The sequence below is a fragment of the Coccinella septempunctata genome, chromosome 1, assembly GCF_907165205.1.
Source record: "Coccinella septempunctata chromosome 1, icCocSept1.1, whole genome shotgun sequence".
Lineage (NCBI taxonomy): Eukaryota > Metazoa > Arthropoda > Insecta > Coleoptera > Coccinellidae > Coccinella > Coccinella septempunctata.
The window spans coordinates 43,834,400-43,857,447 of record NC_058189.1 but is presented as its reverse complement, the minus strand read 5'-3'; the positions used below and the strand labels follow the sequence as shown (position 1 = coordinate 43,857,447).

At 36.7% G+C, this 23,048-nt stretch overlaps 1 protein-coding gene across 1 annotated transcript in view; it reads right to left on the bottom strand.

The window, feature by feature from the left end:
• LOC123313857 (bestrophin-2) overlaps positions 1 to 13,319 on the bottom strand; it is an 84,253-nt gene extending 70,934 nt beyond the window's left edge. The window contains exon 1 of the mRNA XM_044898937.1: positions 13,031 to 13,319. Coding sequence (XP_044754872.1) covers positions 13,031 to 13,101 — 71 coding nt within the window. The 5' untranslated portion in view covers positions 13,102 to 13,319. The remainder of the gene's footprint in view (positions 1 to 13,030) is intronic.
• Positions 13,320 to 23,048: the final 9,729 nt, after the last annotated feature.

The following is a 23,048-nucleotide window of genomic DNA, read 5'->3' as shown; positions in this document are numbered from 1 at the left end:
TGAAATTCGTCAACTGAATAAAATATATTAACTGCCAACATCTTCTTCACTTTATCCCTGAACCTAACAATTGGCAGATAATTTGTGAATCTGTATCACAATAGGAATGTCATTCTCCCTATAGATTATTATCATCGTTACCTCCCCTCTCTTCTGAAACCAACAAGTTAAACCACTCCTCTTTACTCAGGTATAAATAAATCAGAATCAGAAAATGTATTCAGATCATACCAAGCAAACAGACAAGGACCAATATTAAAAAGTGTAGTACTAGACGTTTATTCAACAAAATTGGAACTGAATATGTTTGTAGCATGTATTTTCTGTGGAGTGTATTTGATACATTCTCAGATACCTTTCAGTTCTATGAAGAATTCGTTGAAAGAAAAGAAGATGGATATTTCCAAGCACCGAACAGAAACAAGACGAACCGCAAATGAAGACGTTATTACTAAGAAGGAAGAAACGCAGAGGAAGAATAGATTAAGGTCACGTCGTCGTTTCAAAAAGGAAAAGCCAAAAATGAATCCAGCTGACTGTGTGAGAAATAAAAAACCAATGCTTCATTTATTTTCGCTATGAGTAATCAGTGAAAAATTCTAATCGCTAAATGATGTCCAGTGATGACTGTACAAATGTTAATGTTGTTTGAATTAAATATTTAATTAATTATTTATTTAATTAATTTAATAATGATTTGAAATAAACGGCTATATTGATAGAAGGTTATTATTATTTAATCATTGACGCATTCTATATTCTTATATGAGTTACCCCGGGTTTCATAAAGCTTGATCGGAGAATCAACGCTTGATTGACGAATAGATGTTAATTTGTTTTCACTCGTAATTTAGTCATGATCACTCAGAATATCATTCTCGCATCAAATTATGATGTTCATACGTCCATTCAATTATTCTCATCTGCTACTTCTTCGATATATTCAGAAATAAAAAGGTTTCAGTGATTTCGAAATGTGACTGTCAAATAGTTGATAGGACAATCAAAGTGTTATGAAATAAGCTGTTATTCAATTTTGAGAGATGTCACACAATTAGACATCTGCGTGATCTAGGGAACTTACCTAATATCATTATCAATTATCATAATAGAAATATTTCGTAGAGAAAAGTATGGTCAGTCTGTTTTGAATCTACTCAGATGTCTGCAAGAAAATTCTGAATAGACATGTTGTTCGTGTTCAGCCTGAGAGGGAATGAGGAACTCACAATAATTTAATGGAATTCCAATAGAATCTATCGTGTTGTGTGAAAATTTGATCTTTTGAATAAACAATCATTTAATCACAAAAAGAATCGTTTGAAGGAAAACTGTTAAAAGACTGAAATCCTGGAAACACTCCGTATTTGTCTACACTCTACAGGTACTTCTGTTCGAATTCTTATAATGAGGGATAAATGCAGAATCCTTTCCAAGAACCATTAGGCAAGGTAATGGAACATTTGAAAAATAGAATATGCATTCAAAAATGAAATATTGCCTGGTGTCAATAAATCCTAGAATGAATTCGATGAGATAAGACCCTCCTAGAAATTCGAAAACGGTTAATCTAATAGGTCGACAAGGTCATAAATAAAAGGAGTAGGTACAGCATAGAAGTAGTAATGAGGTAGTTGGGATACCTTGCTAGTTTCCAATGAAACTAAACTAGACAGTATAGGTTTTATTCAACATTGTAGTAGGAAAGGAATCCAATAGCACACTCGATTGATTTCATCATCACAGATTTTGCAGATTTTGAAATATCGACAACTCTACCCGTCAAGATAATACAGAAGGTCTTGAGTTTATCTCAAAATATTAACAGTATATTCTGTGCCAAAAAACTGGACCAAAGTTTCATATGAACCTATTGCCGGAAAGATTTTTTTTCGAAATACAGGCTGTTGGATTCAATTCCTCGGCGACCGTTATTTTCAAATTATCAAGGACTCAATCTGAGTTAATTGTTCGAGAACATCGTACATTTCTTATATATTTTTTTCAACTTGATTTCGAGATCCCTGTGGCGCTTATTATGCAGACATATAAGACACTTAAGTGGGCGATAATTGTACTTATTTAAAAAAAACACCGTATGAATGGACGTCGTTCACTTTTGATATGTAGATTGTAGGGTGATAAGCTTCAGCTTCGGTAATAATTGCCTCTTGAATGCTTCTTCAACTATTTCTTGAATTGAAATCACTTGCTCATTTGTTCAAAAATATTTATAGGATCTTAAACAAACTCAATAGCTAGAGAAAACATTATCCGATTGGACTCGGAAACAAAACGTTTTAGATTTTTTCAACCAAAAACCATACGTCGTCGCGTCAGTATAAATAGAATCAAAACTTCGAATTTGATGAGAGCCTATCCTTTCATAATAATATCTGCAATAGTGGCAGAGTTAAAAAAAAAAACAATATTTCCCGAAAATCCATACCCTGTATCTCGAAACTTCATGATATTATGATATTTTTTTCTTAGTATTTGTCCAAGAATCGCCCCTTTAATCATAGTGAGAGCACACCCGGTTTTATGGCTTAGTTCATATTCAGTTTTCCAAATGACTTCACGAGATGAATTTTGCTCTTTTATGTTTCTCAAATTATTCTGCTTCGTTATTTGGTATTATTTTTCGTGATTCTTGTGAATGTTGCAGAGATATAAGTGTTCATTTTGTTCGTTCATACGTATATTTATGCTCCAAAGACCAAAGATCGAAAAAAAAACACACGGAAAACAGAGGAAAACGTTTGCCTTCAATTTGTATCAACAGAAAATTGAAAAAACTCAAACTCAAAAATGATCCGCCATAGATGAGGCTCAAATTATGCTTGAACTTTCAAAAGGTCATAACACTAGCAAGCTCTATTTCCAATTTGCTGGGTTACATATTCTGAGAAATACTAGGAAAATATTTTTTCTTGTAGATAAAGAGGGTTGGATAACTTCAAAACTTGGATGGGTGATAGAGCTGGTTATAAATTTGAAATAGAATACAAAAGCCCCTAAGCTTCGATCAGTTCTTTTCTTGTTTTTTTCCGATGAAGTTATCAATTTAGTATTCAATTTGACCGAAATAATAACAACAAAATTAAAAAAAGTGAACAAATTTGCTTAGATAGGTAGGTACACGTGTGTCTCATTTCGGATAACAAGTGATAACAAAAACCCAAATTGAGTTGTTGAGTTACAGAAACAAGTTATTATGGATGGAAGCTATTGATTGGAACGGTGTTCTGCCCATATGATAAAGGAGGATGGTGAAATACTTGAACATATAAACTAAGCAGCAAATGAAGTGGGACGTAGGACACCTTACAAAGTTATTATTCATGCTGGGAAGACTGTTAGATTCAACACCCCGGAACATCTTCGCCATTTTTCGGATACTATACATTGCTATGGAAATATACTTTTTTTTGGAAATACTAGCTATAACTTCGCCGAAATTTTGATCTTCCTCACATTCACACCCTGTACAACAAGGAGAGGTCGAAAAAAATTACCCTCTGTGCCATTGACATACTGGCGAAGGATTATGCTTTGAAAATCCAACATAATCAAAGTAGGTAATATCGAAGTTATAACTAGTCAAACTTATTTTATTTTTCAGCTCTCCCACTACATTTGCTGCTCAGTTTATTTGTTAAATGCATAACAATAATTGTCAGCTTCATTTAGCTGTAGGTAAAATAATACTTTTTATTACGCTCGGCTTCTGAAATTTTGAATTTATCGAAAGTTTATCGAATAGAGTATTCGATAAACTTAATGGACCAAACTGGTACTTTCAGTTGCTGAGGCCCGCTCGGAAGGAAAAGGTCCCAATAACCTTAGATTATGTTAATAACCCGTCGACTATGGCGTACTATTTGACGTTCTCGTTTACAGTCAGTAAACCTCACTTCATTGGATTTAGTAGTGATGGAAGTAGTAGTTAGTGGAAGAATACTGTATGGTTTAATCTCTGGAAATCCACGTTATCTGATAGACAGTTCACAGTTCTCAAAATATGGCCTCAGAAACTCGCAAAAAATTAACTACACTTCATCCATTCGGACTATTAAAACGTAAACGTAAACGTAAATGGTCGTAATTGAACGATCTAAGAAACTATCAATGTTAGCTTGTGGATTATTTCGTCTACATCAGTCATCATAGCCATATTTTCGCGATTAAGACGCGTGAAGCGTCTTTAGGCGGTGCTATTCGAGCGAATAAGTCATGACGTCAGTCTTTAAGACGCTTTAAGCGGAACCTGGCGGTCTCTGGAGAGCGCCTGTGTCGTCTTAAGCGGAAAGAGGTAAAGAAGAAGGGAGAACATGTTGTTTATATCGAATTTGATTCGAATTCCTACTAGGGAAGAGTGCTTCTACTTCCAATAATGCACTTTCTGCATTATCATTCAGAATAAATAAATATTTTTCAAATAATAGCCAAAGAACAGAAATTGAAAAATTCACAATTCGATTCGCAGTCTAATGACAACGACAGATGACTCAACCATCAGCGATATTCTATTTTTGCGACAACAAAATTAATGACGTCACGCTTAAAGACGCTTTAAGACATCGATTAAGACGCTTAATCGCCAAAATATGGTATATCTCATACTTTAAGGGGGAGCGCACACCAAAGTACCGTAGCACTGACATGGCACATACATGACAAAGGCGATGCATAATTTTCAGATATCGCACATCTGAGAGTTAATCTCAGTTAATATCTGAAAATTATGCATCGCGTTTGTCATGTATGTGCCATGTCAGTGCTACGCTACTTTGGCGTGCGCTCCCACTATGGGCGTTGTCCCACCAAAGCTACGCAACAGCGACACGATTTTGTTGCTTCGAAATTGACTGTTGCTCGGCAACAACACGACGACACGATGCTTTCTGTAGCGTCAGTGGGAATGTAGTGTATATGTTACGGCTAAAGATAGGTGTTAACATAAACTTAAGATTAGCCGGCTAAACTTAGGTTTAGCTTCGGGTATTTGCTAATATTGGTTTCTTCAATCTTTAGCCGGCTAAACTTAAGTATAACCACATTCCATCGGCTAAAAATGTAGAAGGCTTGAGGGGCGCAAATTTTCGGCAATTAAAAGAATGTAAAGAAATAGTAATACGAGTATAATCAAACTATTAATGCAATGCATTTTTTGTATGAATTTCACATATTTTAATAGCAGAAAAGCATTATGTTAAGCAGTTGAGAAATTGGAGAATGAACATATATTTGTTCCAACTGTGTCTCAAAGAATTCTTATTGACGAATTTAAAAATCTAAACGCTTGATGACAAAGTTCATGACATGATATTTTGAGTGTGAGGGAAAACTGTAGTGTTAATGATTATTTTTCATCTTGCTATTATTCATAATTTGAGCGGAATTGAATGAGCAGAAGGAGATAATGATGACGAGAAGGATGCCGCGAAGTTCTTCATCAAAATACCAAAGATTAAATTCTAGAAAAATATAAGTAGAAGTACCCAATCTTGTTTGTAGTTAACCGGACTATTTGGCTCATAGATTATAGAGTTAACTCTATAATCTTTGATTTGGCTGATAAGCTTTACGATGAATGCACTTGTATCCCCCGGGATGATTCATCAAGGGTGGCGACAGGCCATATTTTGGAACCCGTTCAATGACGGAAGAAATGTTTAACAAAATCAGCTCTCTAGCTGAAGTTGAAAACACTTTCTCTAAAGTGTTTTCAACTATGTTCATGTTCATAGTTTTTTTTGTTTTTTTTTTGCGAAAGAATTGGTTGGAAAGAAATTGCAACGTTAGAAACTACGAAATAGTTCCTATTTCGTAATTTTTCCATGAACCCAATTATTGAATGGTAGGGAAAATAAACTTTTGTTTACGGAAAAAATTTTCTATGTCTAATATCTCATTGTCTTGTGGGGTCATATTATGGTTTTTCACAAATTAGGCTCGGTTTGAAGAGCATTAATCTCCTAAACAGATGAAAATAACTCGTTAAATGTTGAACACTGAAAACACATGGGCGTTATGTAATACAAACCCAATACATTCGATGCTCTTTTGCATATTTCAATTCTAAAAATTCAAACAAAAAAGTGGCCGTGTGCGTTCGTCCTCTCCCATCCGACCATTCATGACACAGCACCTCTCCGCGTGTCCACCGAATACATTTTTAGCCGTTCCGTTTTGGGTAATGTGCACATTAGCCGACTAAAGATGAAATGCCCTGACGCAGATGAATATTTTATCGAACTTTAGCCGATCCTCGAATTTAAACCTAAGTTTAGCCGGCTAATCTTAAGTTTATGCTCATACCTATCTTTAGCCGTAACATATAGATAAACATGGTATGAACACGAAAGATACACGCTGGCGATATCGGATCGTTGTCGCGTCGCTGTTGCGTTGTATTGCTGTGGTGGGACAAAGCCCTAACTGACGTTCAATTCGTGGTGTTAAGCATGCAGTGTATGCATTTATTTCCCTGAGAGCACGATTAACTACATGAAATGAAATAACGAAAGTAGCTTCCAAAATTCCAAAGCATCAGTCAACTCATTTGCCATTCAAAATCATCACACTTTGATATGTTAATCGTATTTTAAAAACACAAAATCACTTTCCCCTGGCATCGCATGAAAATTCAACGAAATGCCGACATTATATCTACTGTCTACAGTAATAAAATTCCCGGAATTCGTTTTCATTTATTGTTATTCTCCGATAGGCTCTCGATTCAAACTCGTTTCGAAACTAGTTATTGTGATGACGTTAACAAAATTGTTGCTCCATTGGGTTAGAAACAGATATGAATAACGATTATACCTACATATTTCCAAATCAATTCAGTAATGCTTCTTGTTCGATTCCAAACAAATGTAAATTAAATCGGAAGGAATTCTTTAATGGAGTCATTTTTATTAGTATTCGCTCTACCTACACCGAGATATTTTTCACGATCAAACGAATATTATGTTAGTAAGCGCGTGAAAGCTATAATCACGGAACGACCGTGAATAATAGCTTAATCGCAAAAAACTTATCTTAAAAACTCGACCAAATCGACGTACAACATTTTAAAGATCGCATTCAGAATTCCCATGGAAAAGTACTATTTACTTGAAGATTACATTCTGGAAGTGGAATAATTATAGGGTAGAAATAGAAACTGATTAGAAATTCGGACAACTGTCATCAGCAAAATGCAAAATTCGACAACCACAAGAAAAAAGCAATTTTGAATAATGAAGCTCAAGAAACTCTGACAGTTATTAGTTAATGATAAAGTGGACTTACACTTTTACAAGAGCGCCTTTGCTCATATCTCCATTCTAAGCGAGATAAAATTTTATTTTTTACTTGATTACGTTTTCTCATTATTATCCTTTATTTTTCACTACAAAGAAGAAAAATTTAAAAATTCTGGTCAGGGTGTTCAATTTTGCCTGGGAGGACATCAAATTTGTTTTTCTAATGATAACCTATATTTTTTATGAATCAACCCATTTTTTCTTCAAAAATCAAGTATATTTTATATTTGCCTTTTTTCGGAACCATCGACAGTTTTAAAGATTCTCGTTATAACCGGAATTTTCATCCAATATTATTCACTCATATTATGAATATGAAGTTGTGCAGCATCCTATTAAAATTTATTATCAATCAAATAAATACTTATTGTTCTATAGTGACTCTCTCAAGTCGCTCGATGAATCGATAATATACAGGGTATCACATTGGAAATAAAGAAGGTTTTCGGATTCTTTATTCACAATTATTGACAAGCTTTTTTTCAACCCGAATAGGTATCTCAGGTCGTTTTTTTATATGTTGAGGGATCCTAGGTATACAATTGATTCTCATTCCTGCCTACATGTTGAAAGTCCTTGAAGCCTCTGCATTCATACGGAGTACTAAATAACGCCCTACAACTAAAAATTTCTTACCGAACAGAAACGCTACCTGTTAAACGTGTTATTAATATTCAATGGGCATATTTCTTTCAGTCCTACTGTTCTTGAAGATAATCTATACCGCAACGACAACGAAGCGGCGAACAAATTTATTATTTTCTATTATCAATGGGACCTATAGAATCTGGCTCGAAAATGGAAACTATTTTGTTCTGTAGCCTTGAGTATTGAATAATCAAAGACTATACTCAGTTTCTCTAAAATCTCGAAATTATGTTACGTGTAAGAGGTTGATCAGATTTTATGAAGGAATTTGTCATTTTTTCTACTTCTCAGCATGGTCACCTGAAAAGTAGATCAAATCTGTTGGCAGTATTTTACAGTTCACAAAAACAATAATTGATTAAAGAAGATAATTTGGAACTCATTTGCTAGATCATACGATCTTTTTCCAAAATCATAAAAAATATAACTGGTATTGAAACAGGTTAAATGTTGAATAGTTGAAAATGTGTCAATAAATTTATGGAAAATAGTTTGACAAACTTGTTCCGAATGGAAAAAAACATGTCAATATACAAGATGAGTCTTTGAGTCGTAAAAATATTTCAACAATAGATTCTTGAGGTCAAAAGAAACACTTTTTTCTTCAACATTTTTTCCGAATCACCTCAGTTTGAAAGATACAGGTTGTTGAAAAAAAAATTAAAAAATGTTATTTTTAGTTTTATCTCACAAGTTTTTCATTTATTCGATGAATCTTTTTCAAACACGAGATATCACCCACGTCTTCCAGTTATCTCATTATCACCATTGCGTACCATAAAAATAGGAAAAATTCAAAGAACCCAAGTTGGACGTTATCTGATGAATATCAGGACGTTTTGTAAAATGTGAATCGAGTAATTTGAAGTTCAAAAATTAAAAAATATCTGCGATATTTGGAAAATTGGGTGCATTGGCTGAATGCACCTCTGTCCACAAGAGAGAAGTGTGATAGATTTAGCTATTCTGAAGGGAATTTTGTTTCTCCAGGAAGGGCACAGCTCACTATGGAAACTTAAAATGGCTATATCTTTTTATCAGGGCCGAATCGGTACCTATAGAAAAGAAATGGTTTCTTTCGACCTCAAGAATCTACTGCAAATATTTGTACGAGTCAAAGACTCACCCTGTATACACGATAAATAGAAATTAATCAAACAAGAATTGCAAAAGAAATTTTTCAGAAAGACGGACTCAAGGTGATCTCATTATCACCTAAAGCTCTCAAGGGACTTTTAAACTCAAACATGGATAAAATTTTCACTTTTAATAACGACGAACGATTACCTGGAAACCGATATAAGTTGCTAAGGAAAAATTTCAAAACAACTCAAAGGGAATACCTATCTAACAGAGTGTTTTCTTTCTGGAATCGTTCACCATCTGCCGTTATAGAAGTCATCTGTCAATTTATTCAAAAACCGATACGACAGCTGAATGCAGAGTTGACCATCACCGATCTTGGGGAAAATGTTCTTTTTTTTCCTTTTTTGAATTCTCTCATCAGGTCTAATTTTAATACAAATTGTTCTTTTTTAAGCCATGTGCATTCACACTTATTTTTTTATTTTTTGGGTTTATAGAATTTTCTGAACCCTTGTCAAATAAATAATAATAATAGTTGTTGTTAAAGTCACAACATTCCAAGGAATTTTTATTGATCAGTTCCTGAAAAGATTCCAACATATGTAGATAATGACCCAGAACCTCATTGAGTTCAGTTAATTTTTGTTTGATGGTATTGAGTGATTATGTAAATATTGTATGTTGTAGGAATGTTATTCTACAAATAGTGAATCACTAGCACGTTTTGGAGGGCCAGCACTGCTATTTTCTTGTCATATAATACTAATGAAGTATTCCTGGTTCAAAAAACCATGAATGAATGTTGAATTTTTCCAACAACATGCCATGGAAATTGAAAGACTCGAAGACATAGATATTTCTGTAGTATATTTCCTATCTATTTTTGCATTTTCTACATGACCTATGAATTTGAAACACTTATTCAACAACTTATACTTTCTTTGATCTAAATAGTTAAATTTCTACACGTTCTTTCATTAAGCTCGGAATTTGATTTCTTATTATCGTGAATTTTCGAGAAATTCGAAAGGCGAGGAATTTCTCGAAAATAACTCATGCTACAGGAAATTCATTAGTGTTGAATATGCATAACTATCATGATAATTGTCTTCATAACACTCCGATAATTTCCAGTGTAAAACAGAAGAAACCTAATAAAACAACATTTAAATAGGAATAATGATGATCATCTTATTTTTATTATCTGCTCGATGAACACAAAAATTCATTGAACATTTTGGCTGCAACTCACAGAAATTCGCAAATCATTGAATTTTTTCATAATTAACTAATCAATAATGATATCACAAACCAAATCCAGCAATAGTATGTAATTGTGAAAAAAAAAGTCGTTAATTTTGTACAATGTTACTAAATCACATATTCTTGTGTTAAGCCCGTTTGCAACAGCCGAGAATTCTCTAGAAAATTTACTCGAGATTTCATGCGCCGTGAATTATTTACCGTTGCATACGCACTTTCGGTAGAATTCTCTGTTCAGTTACATACAAAATAATCTCTGCCGTTTTCTTGCGAGAATTGTAGAGAATTCTCCAGAGAATTCTCGGCTGTTGCAAACGGGCTTTAGACTCAAATCATATGCCCCATACGGCATTATGTCCATCTTACAGTATGCAGAGTGGTCAAATACTAGAGATTAGATAATAGGCCTTTTGTCAATTGTGCCTTCGTGAAAAATTTGTTTTTGATGAGATAGAATTTTTTTTCTTAATTTGCTCTTTAAGAGGAAGTAATACCTCAAGAATCTTTATTCAAAAACGGCATTCACTAGTTCTTAATTTACGCTTTCAGTTTTGTACGTGAGGCCTTGAAGCTAAAGGACGTCTTGCTGTCAGCCCGTCTCTTTTTTTCAATTTAGTTGTTTTTTTATGAGAAAAAAAAATCAAACTTTAGTGTTTATAAAACTTGTTTTCACAATCATTTTTCGACGGTTTTCAACATATTTGGATAAAAATAGCGGCGGGGTGACATCGGCGATTCAATTCTTCATATTACGCGTGGTAATTTCTATTTTTCAACTGTATCAGTTCGAATCATCAGTATCCGTAAAGCAACCAATGTCGATCATCTTGATCTCGAATCTTATACTACTTCCCCTTAACACTTGGGTGCGGAAAATTAATTCTTTGCGACTTGAAATGCGTGCGGAAAAAAGGTTGAACGCGCATGCTCGTAGAAAAAGTCGATTACATTTCTCCTTTCTACAATAGCGAACACAGACGTCAAGTTCAAAGTCTGCTAGATAGAAAGAATTTTATGTTCTCTCAGGTTTACTTAAAGCCTCGCTTAAAACAAATACTTACATACCATGATTCAGATCTGTAAAGTGACTATCATGAGTACGCAAAACGACGCAAAGGGTAATCAATAATTCCTTCTTCTTTGTGGGGATGCTGTCATTTTTCGCTTTCTCAGGTAACTGAGAAACATTTCCAGTCTTATATATTGATCATATGTATAGGGTGAGTCTTTGACTCGCACAAATACTTTAACAGCAGATTCTTGAGGTCAAAAGACTATAACAAATGGTATTTTTAGTTCTCACAAACGGTTTTATCGAATGAAATGAATTTGGAAATATAGTTTTTTAATTATTTGATATTTTTCAAACACAAGAAATCACCCACGTCTTTCAGTTCTCTCATTATGACACATCCACAGATGTGTAGTATTTTGTTTTTCCAGGGGTAGCACAGCTCATTAATTATGAAAATTTAAAATGGCTACCTATATCTTTCTATCAGAGCCGAATCGGAGAAAATGGCAAAGAAAAAATGTGTTTCTTTTGACCTCATGAAACTACTGTTGAAATATTCGTACGAGTCAAAGATTCACCCTATATAGGTAACAGGAAACCTCAAAGTATTCCCCGCTGTTGTGGGCTTCAATGGCTGCTCTATCTGCCGTTCAATTTCCACAAATTCCACTTTGGCCTTTACCCACATAATCATGAAGATGATTTTTGATCGACCCATATGAATATTATGTGCCAACTATCCAATAAAAAAAAATTGATGTCACGATGTGCGAATAAGACAGAGTCCTTGTAAATTATTGTAATCGCAGTTTAGTTAGTCTATGCTGCTTTTCGCTAAAAAATTTTGGAGAAAGTAGGTATCGAAGATTATCGGAATTAAAGCCCGCCATGATGTTGATGCATACATATTACAAAGACCGTGTATTTCGGAAATTTCTGGAGTAGTGAAATTACGTATTACTTCCTCAACACCCAAAAGAAATCTTTCGATTGAATTACTCCAGCAAAGGCAAACGGCAGAAGGAGGATGGTGGACAGGGACGGACTTTTTTATTTGTTTTCGGATATTTACGCATCTGAGAGTAAATTATGAAATTTTACGAGTAGGTTATGATTTGTATTTTCTTATAAAACTCAAAGTTTCTATGATATAAAGTTCAGAAGCCAACAATTTAATATTGCAGGTGAAGAAAAATAATTTTTTTTTTCTTGATATCAACGATACCTAACATGAAATTATACATCAGAATTTTATATACATATCTACCTATATATCCATTTAATTCGTCAACATTCAAGGCATACATACTATTCCAATTCGAAAAAAAGCATATTTTTAAATGGTTATGTATAACAACGTCCTCAGTCAAAAGTGGAATAGGAGGTCAATTCTATAATAGAACCATAATGCATTGTTAATCGCTTCTCTATTCACGAATTCCATTCGGACAATTCATGAAAGCAAGCGAATTTCGATCTCTGATTTCGCTACGAATCGTTCCCGTAGATCCGTACAAAATTACATCAGGCATTCATCGTTTGATTTCTGTTTGTATAACAGTTTCCGCTGGATCATTTCAACAGATCGGCGTCCGATAAAGGAACGCGAAAATTGGTGAGTTACAGTAAACTTTTAGCACGTTCCGAGTGATGTAGGTGGAACACTTTCGAGGGAAATTAATTGGTACTCAGTACTCACAATAACAGGACTTTCCAAAAACATCCAAAAGTGCTACCGTTGGGCACATAATTAGTGTAAGTTATAGTCATGGTGATGGGGACCTTTCGAAATCGCTACTATGTCATTTCACTATCACTTTCAGGGCACCACAGAATCACAAATTCCAAATTGAGAAGTAACAAAGGTAACAGGCGGTGCAGGAGAGCACGTTATAGAACCGTTCACTGTCACATACCACACCGCGATGTAGTCTCCGTGTTGACTAACCAGATCGTATACCATCACCTGTTGGTTTAGTGCACAACTATTGAAATGGAACCATAGTGGGGCACACCTTGCCCATTAACTACAATTAAACGCAAGTCTATTATGGACAAATATCGAATAAGTGCAGAATGTAGGTGCAACATACGTGAGCTTCCTGGTTTTGAGTCTTTGCTATTTCAATGGACAAAGAAAAACATCGAGGCGGCTGTGTTGAAATACGCAGAAAGGAATACTTGAAGCACATTTTATTATAGTTACCCTTCTCGCCTTCGTCCATGTTCATGACCAAAATGACGAAAATACGGTTTTAATTTGAGGGGGCTAAAGAAACGTACACCGCCAATTTGGTAAATGCGCATTTTTTCGTTGGTCAAAGATTTGTACCACAAGAAAGTTGTTTCCTGAAACTAAGGGGTTCAGAAGGGGCACGAGGCTAGAAACTTCTTTTTGAAATAGTGTGATTTCGATTACCGAAACAAGCAAAATAAACCAAAAATTTTACCGGGTGTACATGAAAAAAAAATTTTCTCACCCTAGCTTGTGGGATATCTGCGTTTCGCTCTCGTTTTGCTCTTTCCAGATCTGCAATCAGTTTTTCTCTACCACATACCGTTACCGAGATATAGATAATAAAAGTGCCCTGCTGGTGTAATATTACACTAGCAGGGCACCTCAATGGATCTTTCCGATTTTGGTTTCGATCGAAAGCTCTCGTTTTGCTCCTTTTTGCTCATCAGTCCGTTCGTTTTGCTCATTTACACTTTACGAGTTTTTGGAGAAGAAAAAAATTTTTTTTTTCTTACCCTAGCTTGTGGGATATCTGCGTTTTGCTCTTGTTTTGCTCTTTCCAAATCTGCAATTCGTTTTTCTCTACCTCTCATTAATATGCAACAACACCTATTAAAAATAGGATATATTTTAATTCTATTCTTAAGGATTTGGGCAAATCACAGAGCTTTGTTGGTTGGAAGGAAAGCACTTCAAAGATAAGTTGTTTTTTTCGCTTTTGTCATTGAAATATTTTTGTATCGCTTTTTCGGCCAAAGCTGGACTTAACAATCGAAATAATAATAATATATAATAACTGATTGGGAAACCTTTGCATGGAAGGCACCAGAACGAGATCAACCATGATTACGTCGACATATCTACGTCGAACTGCTGGTTGACTTCCGGAAGGTTGTTTCCTGAGACAGAGGGCTTCATGCTCGCCATCCAGGATCAGGTGATTCCAACAAGAAATTACATGAAATATAAGCCAAGGATGCCTCAGTGCGACACATGAAACTATCCAGCACATCACCGGGGGATGTCAGAAGTTCGCGGTTACGGAGTATAAAAATAGACATGATGCTGTTGTCAAGATTCTTCATCAAGAATTGGCACTAAAACACCAACTTCTAAGTTCGAAAAAGGTTCCTTATTACAATTACCATCCGGATGCTGTATTGGAAAATGAACATCACAAGCTCTACTGGGATCGCAAGGTTCTCACAGACTGAAAAATAACCCACAATAGACCAGACCTCATATTGCTCAACAAGGATGAGGCAGAGCACTATTCATCGACGTGGCAATTCTAAATAATAACAATCTTCTAGATAGGCACACTGAAAAAATTTCAAAATACAGAGATCTCGAGGAACAAACCAGAAGACAGTGGAAGCTGAAAGATATCAAGACCGTCCCTATTGTCATTTCACCTACAGGCCTGATACCGAAAAAACTACAAGAGAACTTGAGGAAACTTCAGTTGGACGAAAATATCTATAGAATCATGCGGTACTGCTCGGAACGGCTAGAACTGTACGCAAGTACATGGGGAATGCAGAGGAACACCGTCTGCGCCGACAGGAAGTGCGGGTGGAGCAGGAATCCAACCTACAGCAGGGAGGCGAGGAGCGACCCGAACCCGACCACCACCACGAGCCCGAAAACCTGGAAAGTGCTCCAACAGAGCTTAATCCTTTTGATATCTGAGATATCTGGGATAAGTTAATGTTCCTCTGGAGAGGAGTGTGAAAGCCGCAAGGCTAAAGTCATAATAATTCGCAAACGAAAGTGAGTGAAGAAAATGCAATCGATTTACTAGGGTAACACAAATATGTTCCTATTCAATCAGGTTAAGAGGGGATGGCTATGTGGAAGGTGGAGTTCTGCTTAGGTAGGTACTTCTGAGGTATCACAATAATCGGGGTAATTAATGAGCAATGTTTCCACCATCGCGAAGAAGTAATCAAGATGTAGAAATTAAAAGTACCCAATGAAAATGATCTGCAACGACAAATATATTTACTTATAAGGTCCGTACTCACTTGTGAGCGCAACCTCCAATGGCAATAAAAAAAAAACATCCAAAGTGCCGCAGGGTTCGAATATCATCATTGAAAATTATGTATTAAAAAGACAATTTCATTTGAAAACTGTATTGTTTCTTGAGTTCTTATTGTAGAAAGTGATAGTATTTCCGTGAAATAGCCTGGATGAAAATTTATGGTGGAAAATATAAAAGGGTTGCCTATTTCAGACCTCTGTGGTCTCTGTGTCTATGGGAAACCGGTGAAAAATTGTGTTTTAGGTGCATCTTCATTTGAAAAATATCACTACAAAATTTCATTTCTTTTTCTCCGCCTCTCTGAAAAAATTTGATTAGATACTCTTCAATGGGAGCTTTCTGTGCATGATTCCATAGGAACTTTCCTTCTTATGTTGAGATCCAGAACCTATAACCGAAATCATTTCCATTAATTCTGAGACACGCTGTATAATGATGTTCCCAGTTCAACCGAAATCCACGATAGCATAATATATTCGTTAATCGGCGACTCGCCAAAAACAATCAAAGTTGATCACACTTCCATCGATGAGAGCAAATAGATTTCTTGAAGGAGATAAACAAATAGTACAGAGGGAATATGGTGCACTTCAATACTTGAACCTAAACAACAACTTGTTCTCGCAAATACCAACCAATTCGTAACTTCTTGATGATTGACGATCAGGTGCTTTAGCCAAGGGATTATCCTGGACAAGACTGTCCATTATTGGGTCTATTGGAGGAATCATAAAGCTAACATAGGCAGTAATTTCCGTTCAAAACAAGGAAATATTTCTCGCCATATCAGAGCTCAGTATTCGACTGTCATTTCATTTCTCGGATTCCCATGATTGAATGTCATCTATTTTATCCGGAGAATTTCAAACTGCATGTTGTACACATTTTGTCATGTTTGATGATCCGTCCACATACAGTAAATGGAGCCAGCTACTCTCAGATCCTCAGGCAACACTAGCCTTGCACATCTTGCTTATACGTCTTATTCAATTATAAACTCCAATAATCTCCAAAACCACCCAAATTGTCATACTCGCAGTCTAAGTGTTTCCATTGGTGTATAATTAGAGCAATTAGAGTGAACAGGCTACCTATCACAGCAATCATTTTTTCACAGTTCACCTCGAGACGTTGAAGCAGGTAGATGTGTTGAATGATACCAGTGCGATACGTCATCTCTCGTGTTGTAAAAGAGAAAGTCGAAGTGAAAGTGTACACTAGCGATGCAGTGCGATACGTCATCTCTCGTGTTGTAAAAGAGAAAGTCGAAGTGAAAGTTGACACTAGCGAAGCTACGGAATTTTTGATTCCGTCTACGAAACTTCCGAAGTTTTTTGTAAGTTCTATAAGTGTATGCGTTATAGAGCGGAAATTCGTTCAAATTCAGTGTGTTCAGTGTAGAGTCCAGATCACCTCCAAGATCGCTGGTTCCACGGATATCACTGGTGAGTCGTTTTATTTTTCTCATAGTATAGAAAATATATAACTTAGCCATTTTTCTTTTGTCTTGAAAAATTTTATTTCCAAATTCTTTGAGTAGCAAAGTGATTATTAATTAGATTCTAAAATGTCTGACCATTCGGACTGCGATTCCGTAATGGAAGAAGACGCGCCAGAAATCGCGAATGTCGTGTCCGAACACGATATTTTGAGAGAGGAGAACGCAAGTTTGAAAGCGAGGGTGAATGAGTTAGATAGATGAGTATCTAGCTTAGTTGCTGAGATTAAAAATCTCAGGGAGAGGCTCGAGTTGCAGGAGGGAAATAAGGAAAGTTACTCCAAAGCACTCAAGAAGAACATTATTTTGAAAAATGTCCAAGAAGTGAACTTACCGGTTCAAAAACAGAAGATGGAGGTGGTCAAAACCCCTCAAACCAAAATTTCCCCACCCGCCAAAAGAGTGAGAAAGGATAGCTCCTCGTCAAATGAAGATACAAACAAGAAAAGAGTCTTGGAAACCCCAGACCAAGAGAATACCACTCCAGTGGAGAGAAAAGAAAAAATCCCCCCTGTGACCCTGAGAGGTACGTCCGAATGGACTTCAATTTCGAACGCGTTAATGCGAAACGGTATTAAATACCAAAGAGCGACGACAGTAAAGGACGGTATAAGAATCGTCCCACAAAGCGCCGATGATCATAGAAGGATGACGGACTTCCTTCATAAAATAAACAGGGAGTTTTACACTCTTCAACGGGAGGAAGAAAAGAAAATATACGCGGTAGTGAGATATCTACCGCTGGATGCAGATATCCCGACGATCCTTGACGACCTCAAGGATCAAGGGATCGTCGATGCTGAGGTCATAAGGATGACCTCAAATAAAACAAAACAGCCGATGCCCTTATTGCTGGTTAAAACCCAGAATAAGGATATCTTCGAGGTGAAAAGGCTCTACAACATGAGCTGTGTTGTTGAACCTAAGAGAAGGACGATTGGGCCTGGACAATGTTACCGCTGTCAGCGATATGGACATGCCCAAAGTAAGTGCACTTTTCCATGGAGGTGCGTGAAATGCTCCGGTAATCACAGCTCCAAGGAGTGTACGCTTACCAGGGAGAACGAGGAGCGAAATGCCTCTTGCGTTCTCTGCGGAGAGCAAGGACATCCAGCCAGCTACAAGGGATGTAGCGAATGGAAATTGGTCACTAAAAAGACCAAGAGATCGCCAAGATCGAACCAGACCAGCTCGAGGCCAACACAAAATACACCGAGGCCATCCCAAAACTCTTCGGAAGTGAAGAAACTCCAGGAAACTGCAACCAAAGTGGTCAAAGACACGGAGAATCCAGAGAAAAAGAAAGAAAAGTCAAAAACCGTCAAAAAAGCCGAAACCAGGAAAGGAATTTCTGGAATCACTGAGGAATTAGATAAGTTCACGAAAAACCTCCTCAGCACGATGATGCACAATCTGGAGAAAGAGATTGAGAAGAAGATGCAGCAAATAATTAAGAATATTTAATGGCTGATACGACGATAAAGAACAATCGAAAAACCTCCTCAGCACGATGATGCACAATCTGGAGAAAGAGATTGAGAAGAAGATGCAGCAAATAATTAAGAATATTTAATGGCTGATACGACGATAAAGAACAATCTCATAATTGTCTCTTGGAACGTCGAAGGATTGAGAGCCCGCAGATCAGAATTCGAAGAACTGATTGAAGAGAAGAGACCGGATGTCATAGCTCTCCAAGAAACAAGACTTAACGCCAACGTTCGGATAGCATTTCCCAATTACGATATCTACAGAAATGATAGACCTAACAGCACAGGTGGCGTTGCTATACTGGCTAGAAAGAATATGGATCACCATTTCGACCAAATATTCAATGGACAAGAAGTAGAAGCAATATCGATTATTGTGAATACTAATCGAGGACAAGTGAAGATTATTTCAACTTATAAATCACCGGATAAGGACATGCTGGAAGAGGATCTAAAAATGCTACTAGAAGGAAGACACCCTAAAATCATAATTGGTGATCTTAACTGCAAATCGCAGGAATGGAATAGTAGAGTGGAAAATACCAACGGGAGAAGACTGAAGATTTATGCTGAAAAACTTGATGCAGTTGTAATAGGACCTGATATACCGACCTATATACCAAGAGTAAATGGACTACCTGATGTACTGGACATTGTCGTAATGAAAGACATCACTGAAGAAATCAGCATTGATACAATAGAAGACGGAACTTCAGACCACAATCCCATAGAATTCATAGTGGGACATGGCCCAAGAAACGAAGAAGAGACACAAACCAAGGATCGCACAGACTGGGAGAAATATAAGAATTTACTTCAGGAGAAAATCACGGAAATTCCCCAAATAAACACCCGGGATGAATTAGATGAAGCAGTTGAAAAATTGGAAAATCAAATAAAAGAAGCCTATGAAGAAAGCACCAAGAGAATAAGGAAACCAATTCCGAAACATTCACACGGAGATACGCCAAGGGATATAAAGGAACTTATAAAAAAGAACAGAAGACTCAGAAAAATCTACAGAACAACAAAAAGAGAAGAAGACAAGAAGAAACTGAATAAGCATAGCCAGATATTGAAAAATGCTTTAACAGAACTGCGTAATAGCAGATGGCACCAGAGATTAAGGGAACTGAATACAATAGATCACTCGGCTTGGAAAATGCAAAAACGCTTACGACGAGAACGGACAGTTATACCTCCACTGCATGGAGCAAACGGAATGGTATATACGAGACTTGAGAAAGCCGAAGCACTGGCCGACTCAATTGAGAGAGAAGCCAGAATAAATTACAGAAATGATGATGACAATGAAGATCTAGAAGAAGAAGTGGAGGCAAACGAAGAACTGATGATGGAACCACCGGAAACCGAAACCATTCCAAAACCGGCTTCACCAACAGAAATCAAAGAGATCATAATGAAATTGAAAAACAGGAAAGCGCCGGGAGAAGATAAGATAACGAATTATATGTTGAAGAAATTGCCTAGAAAAGGAATAGCAGCCTTGACGAATATAACAAACGGAGTGATGAGGACCGAATACTACCCAAAGAGATGGAAAACTGCAGAAATGATAGTTTTCAACAAGCCTGGAAAGGAACGGAAATTTCCTCAAAATTATAGACCAATCAGCCTACTATCAGCACTAGGAAAAATCGTCGAGAGGGTTATCGCTAAAAGGCTGAATGAGGAAACAGAAATGTTGAAGATAATTCCACCTGAACAATTTGGATTTCGACGAGAACATTCGACTGAACTCCAATTACTACGGCTCATAGAATACGTCACCGAAGGAATGCAGACCAAACAGGCCACAGGATTAGTTCTGATGGATATTGAGAGAGCTTTTGATAGAGTATGGCACGAAGGCCTAATCTACAAAATGAAAAAAGCAGGATATTCGACCAAGCTGTGCAAGATTATAAGGAACTATCTGAGGAATAGAAACTTTTATGTGAAAATAGATGGAGCAACCTCTCAAACCAGACAATTAGAAGCGGGAGTGCCTCAAGGATCGGTACTTGGACCTCTGCTTTACGTAATATACGTCTATGATATCCCGAAGAATGCTAGAAATATGCTCACCTTGTACGCAGATGACACAGGAATAGCGTTCAGACATCGACGCCCAGAGATCATACACCGGAGACTGCAGGAAGCCATAGATGAATTACTCAAATGGTGCATCAAATGGAAAATACAAATCAATGGAAGAAAGACTCAAGCAATATTACTGCAAAAGAGAAGATTGGGGATGGAAGAAAACCTTGAAGTTGATGGAGAAGAGATTGAATGGAAAAATGAAGCAACATACCTAGGAGTGACGCTTGACAGGAAAAAAAACACAGCAATGATAATAAGATATAAGATCTTTTACTTCTTTAGGCGTATCGCCATGCGGATGACTTGGAGCTGGTCTCTTCACTTTTCTCGTGCTTTTTTCGTAAGCTTTCAATATAATCTCTTCCAGTTTATCAACCGCACATTCCAGATCGTCTGGAGTGTTTATTGTTGGAATTTCTGTTATTTCCGATTGTATTAAATGGCTGTATTTAGTCCAATTGGTATATTCTCTTATTTCCAATTGAACTAAATACAGCCATTTAATACAATCGGAAATAACAGAAATTCCAACAATAAACACTCCAGACGATCTGGAATGTGCGGTTGATAAACTGGAAGAGATTATATTGAAAGCTTACGAAAAAAGCACGAGAAGAGTGAAGAGACCAGCTCCAAGTCATCCGCATGGCGATACGCCTAAAGAAGTAAAAGATCTTATACAAGAAAATCGAAGACTCAGAAGAATTATATAGGATGAACAAAAATGATCTAAATAGAAGGAACCTCAACCGACATAGCCAAGTTCTGAAAAATGCCCTGAAAGATCTAAGAACAAGCAGATGGAACAAAAGGGTTCAAGAACTGAATACAATCGATCATTCTGCATGGAGAATGCAAAAAAGCCTACGAGGAGAAAAGACTAAAATTCCACCCCTACACGGAGAAAGGGGAATGGCTTATACCAATACTGATAAGGCAGATGCATTGGCGGACTCGATCGAACGAGAATCGAGAATAAATTACAGGATAGACGACGATAATGAAGATTTGGAAGAACTGGTTGAAGAAAATGATGAAGAAATGGATGAATTACCAGCGACTGCTGAAATAGACAAGCCAACATCGCCAAATGAAATCAGGGAAATAATTAGAAGTTTGAAGAAGAGGAAAGCTCCCGGAAGCGATAAAATAACGAATGTTATGTTAAAGAAATTACCTAGAAAAGGTATAGCCGCTCTAACAAATATCGCGAATGGAATTATGAGGCAGAACACTACCCAGAAAAATGGAAAACAGCAGAAGTCATAGTATTCAATAAACCATTCAAAGAGAAGAAGTTTCCACAAAACTACAGACCGATAAGTCTACTGTCGGCTTTAGTAGAAAGAATTATCGCCACGAGGCTAAATGAGGAAACCGAAAATCTGGAACTAATTCCACCAGAACAGTTCGGATTCAGAAGAGAGCATTCAACAGAACAACAATTATTAAGGCTCACAGAGTACATAACAGAGGGATTCCAAAATAAACAAGCTACAGGTCTTGTTTTAATAGACGTCGCCAGAGCATTCGACAGAGTATGGCATGAAGGATTAATATATAAGATGAGATGTGCTGGATATTCGATCAAAATATGCAAGTTGATCAGGAATTATCTCAAAAATAGAAGATTTTACGTGAAAGTGGAAGGAGAATGCTCCTCAACAAAAGATATAGAGGCTGGAGTACCCCAAGGATCAGTACTTGGGCCACTTCTGTACAACATATACATCCACGATATTCCGAAAAATCCAAAAACCATGCTAACGTTATATGCTGACGACACAGGCATAGCAACTCGACACCGAAACCCTGAAATAATAGAACGAGTTCTACAAGAGTCGATTGACGAAACAAATGACTGGTGCATAAAGTGGAAAATCAAGCTCAATGGACAAAAGAGCCAAGCAATATTACTACAGAAGAGAAGACTGCGACCCACAACAAAACTGGATGTTGACGGCGAAGAAATCGACTGGAAAAGTGAAGCCAAATATTTGGGAATAACGCTTGACAAAGGACTTACCTGGAAAAGTCATATCAAACAAGGGTTTCGCGGCAAAGAGCCATATCAAAAGAATTCAGGCCACTGAAAACAAGCTGCTACGATGTGCAATAGATGCACCTTGGTTTGTCAGGAATAGACAGATTTATAAGGACCTGAAATGGGAAACCATAACGGAATTCATGAACAGAAAAGCAGAGAAATTATTCGAAACAGCGAAAACCCATCAGAATCAAGAACTCAGGAGACTAGTGGACTACGATCCAGAGGAAGACAAAAGGAGAATGCGAATTTACCGAAGGAGACCAAGAGATCAATTAAAAAGAGATTAAAAT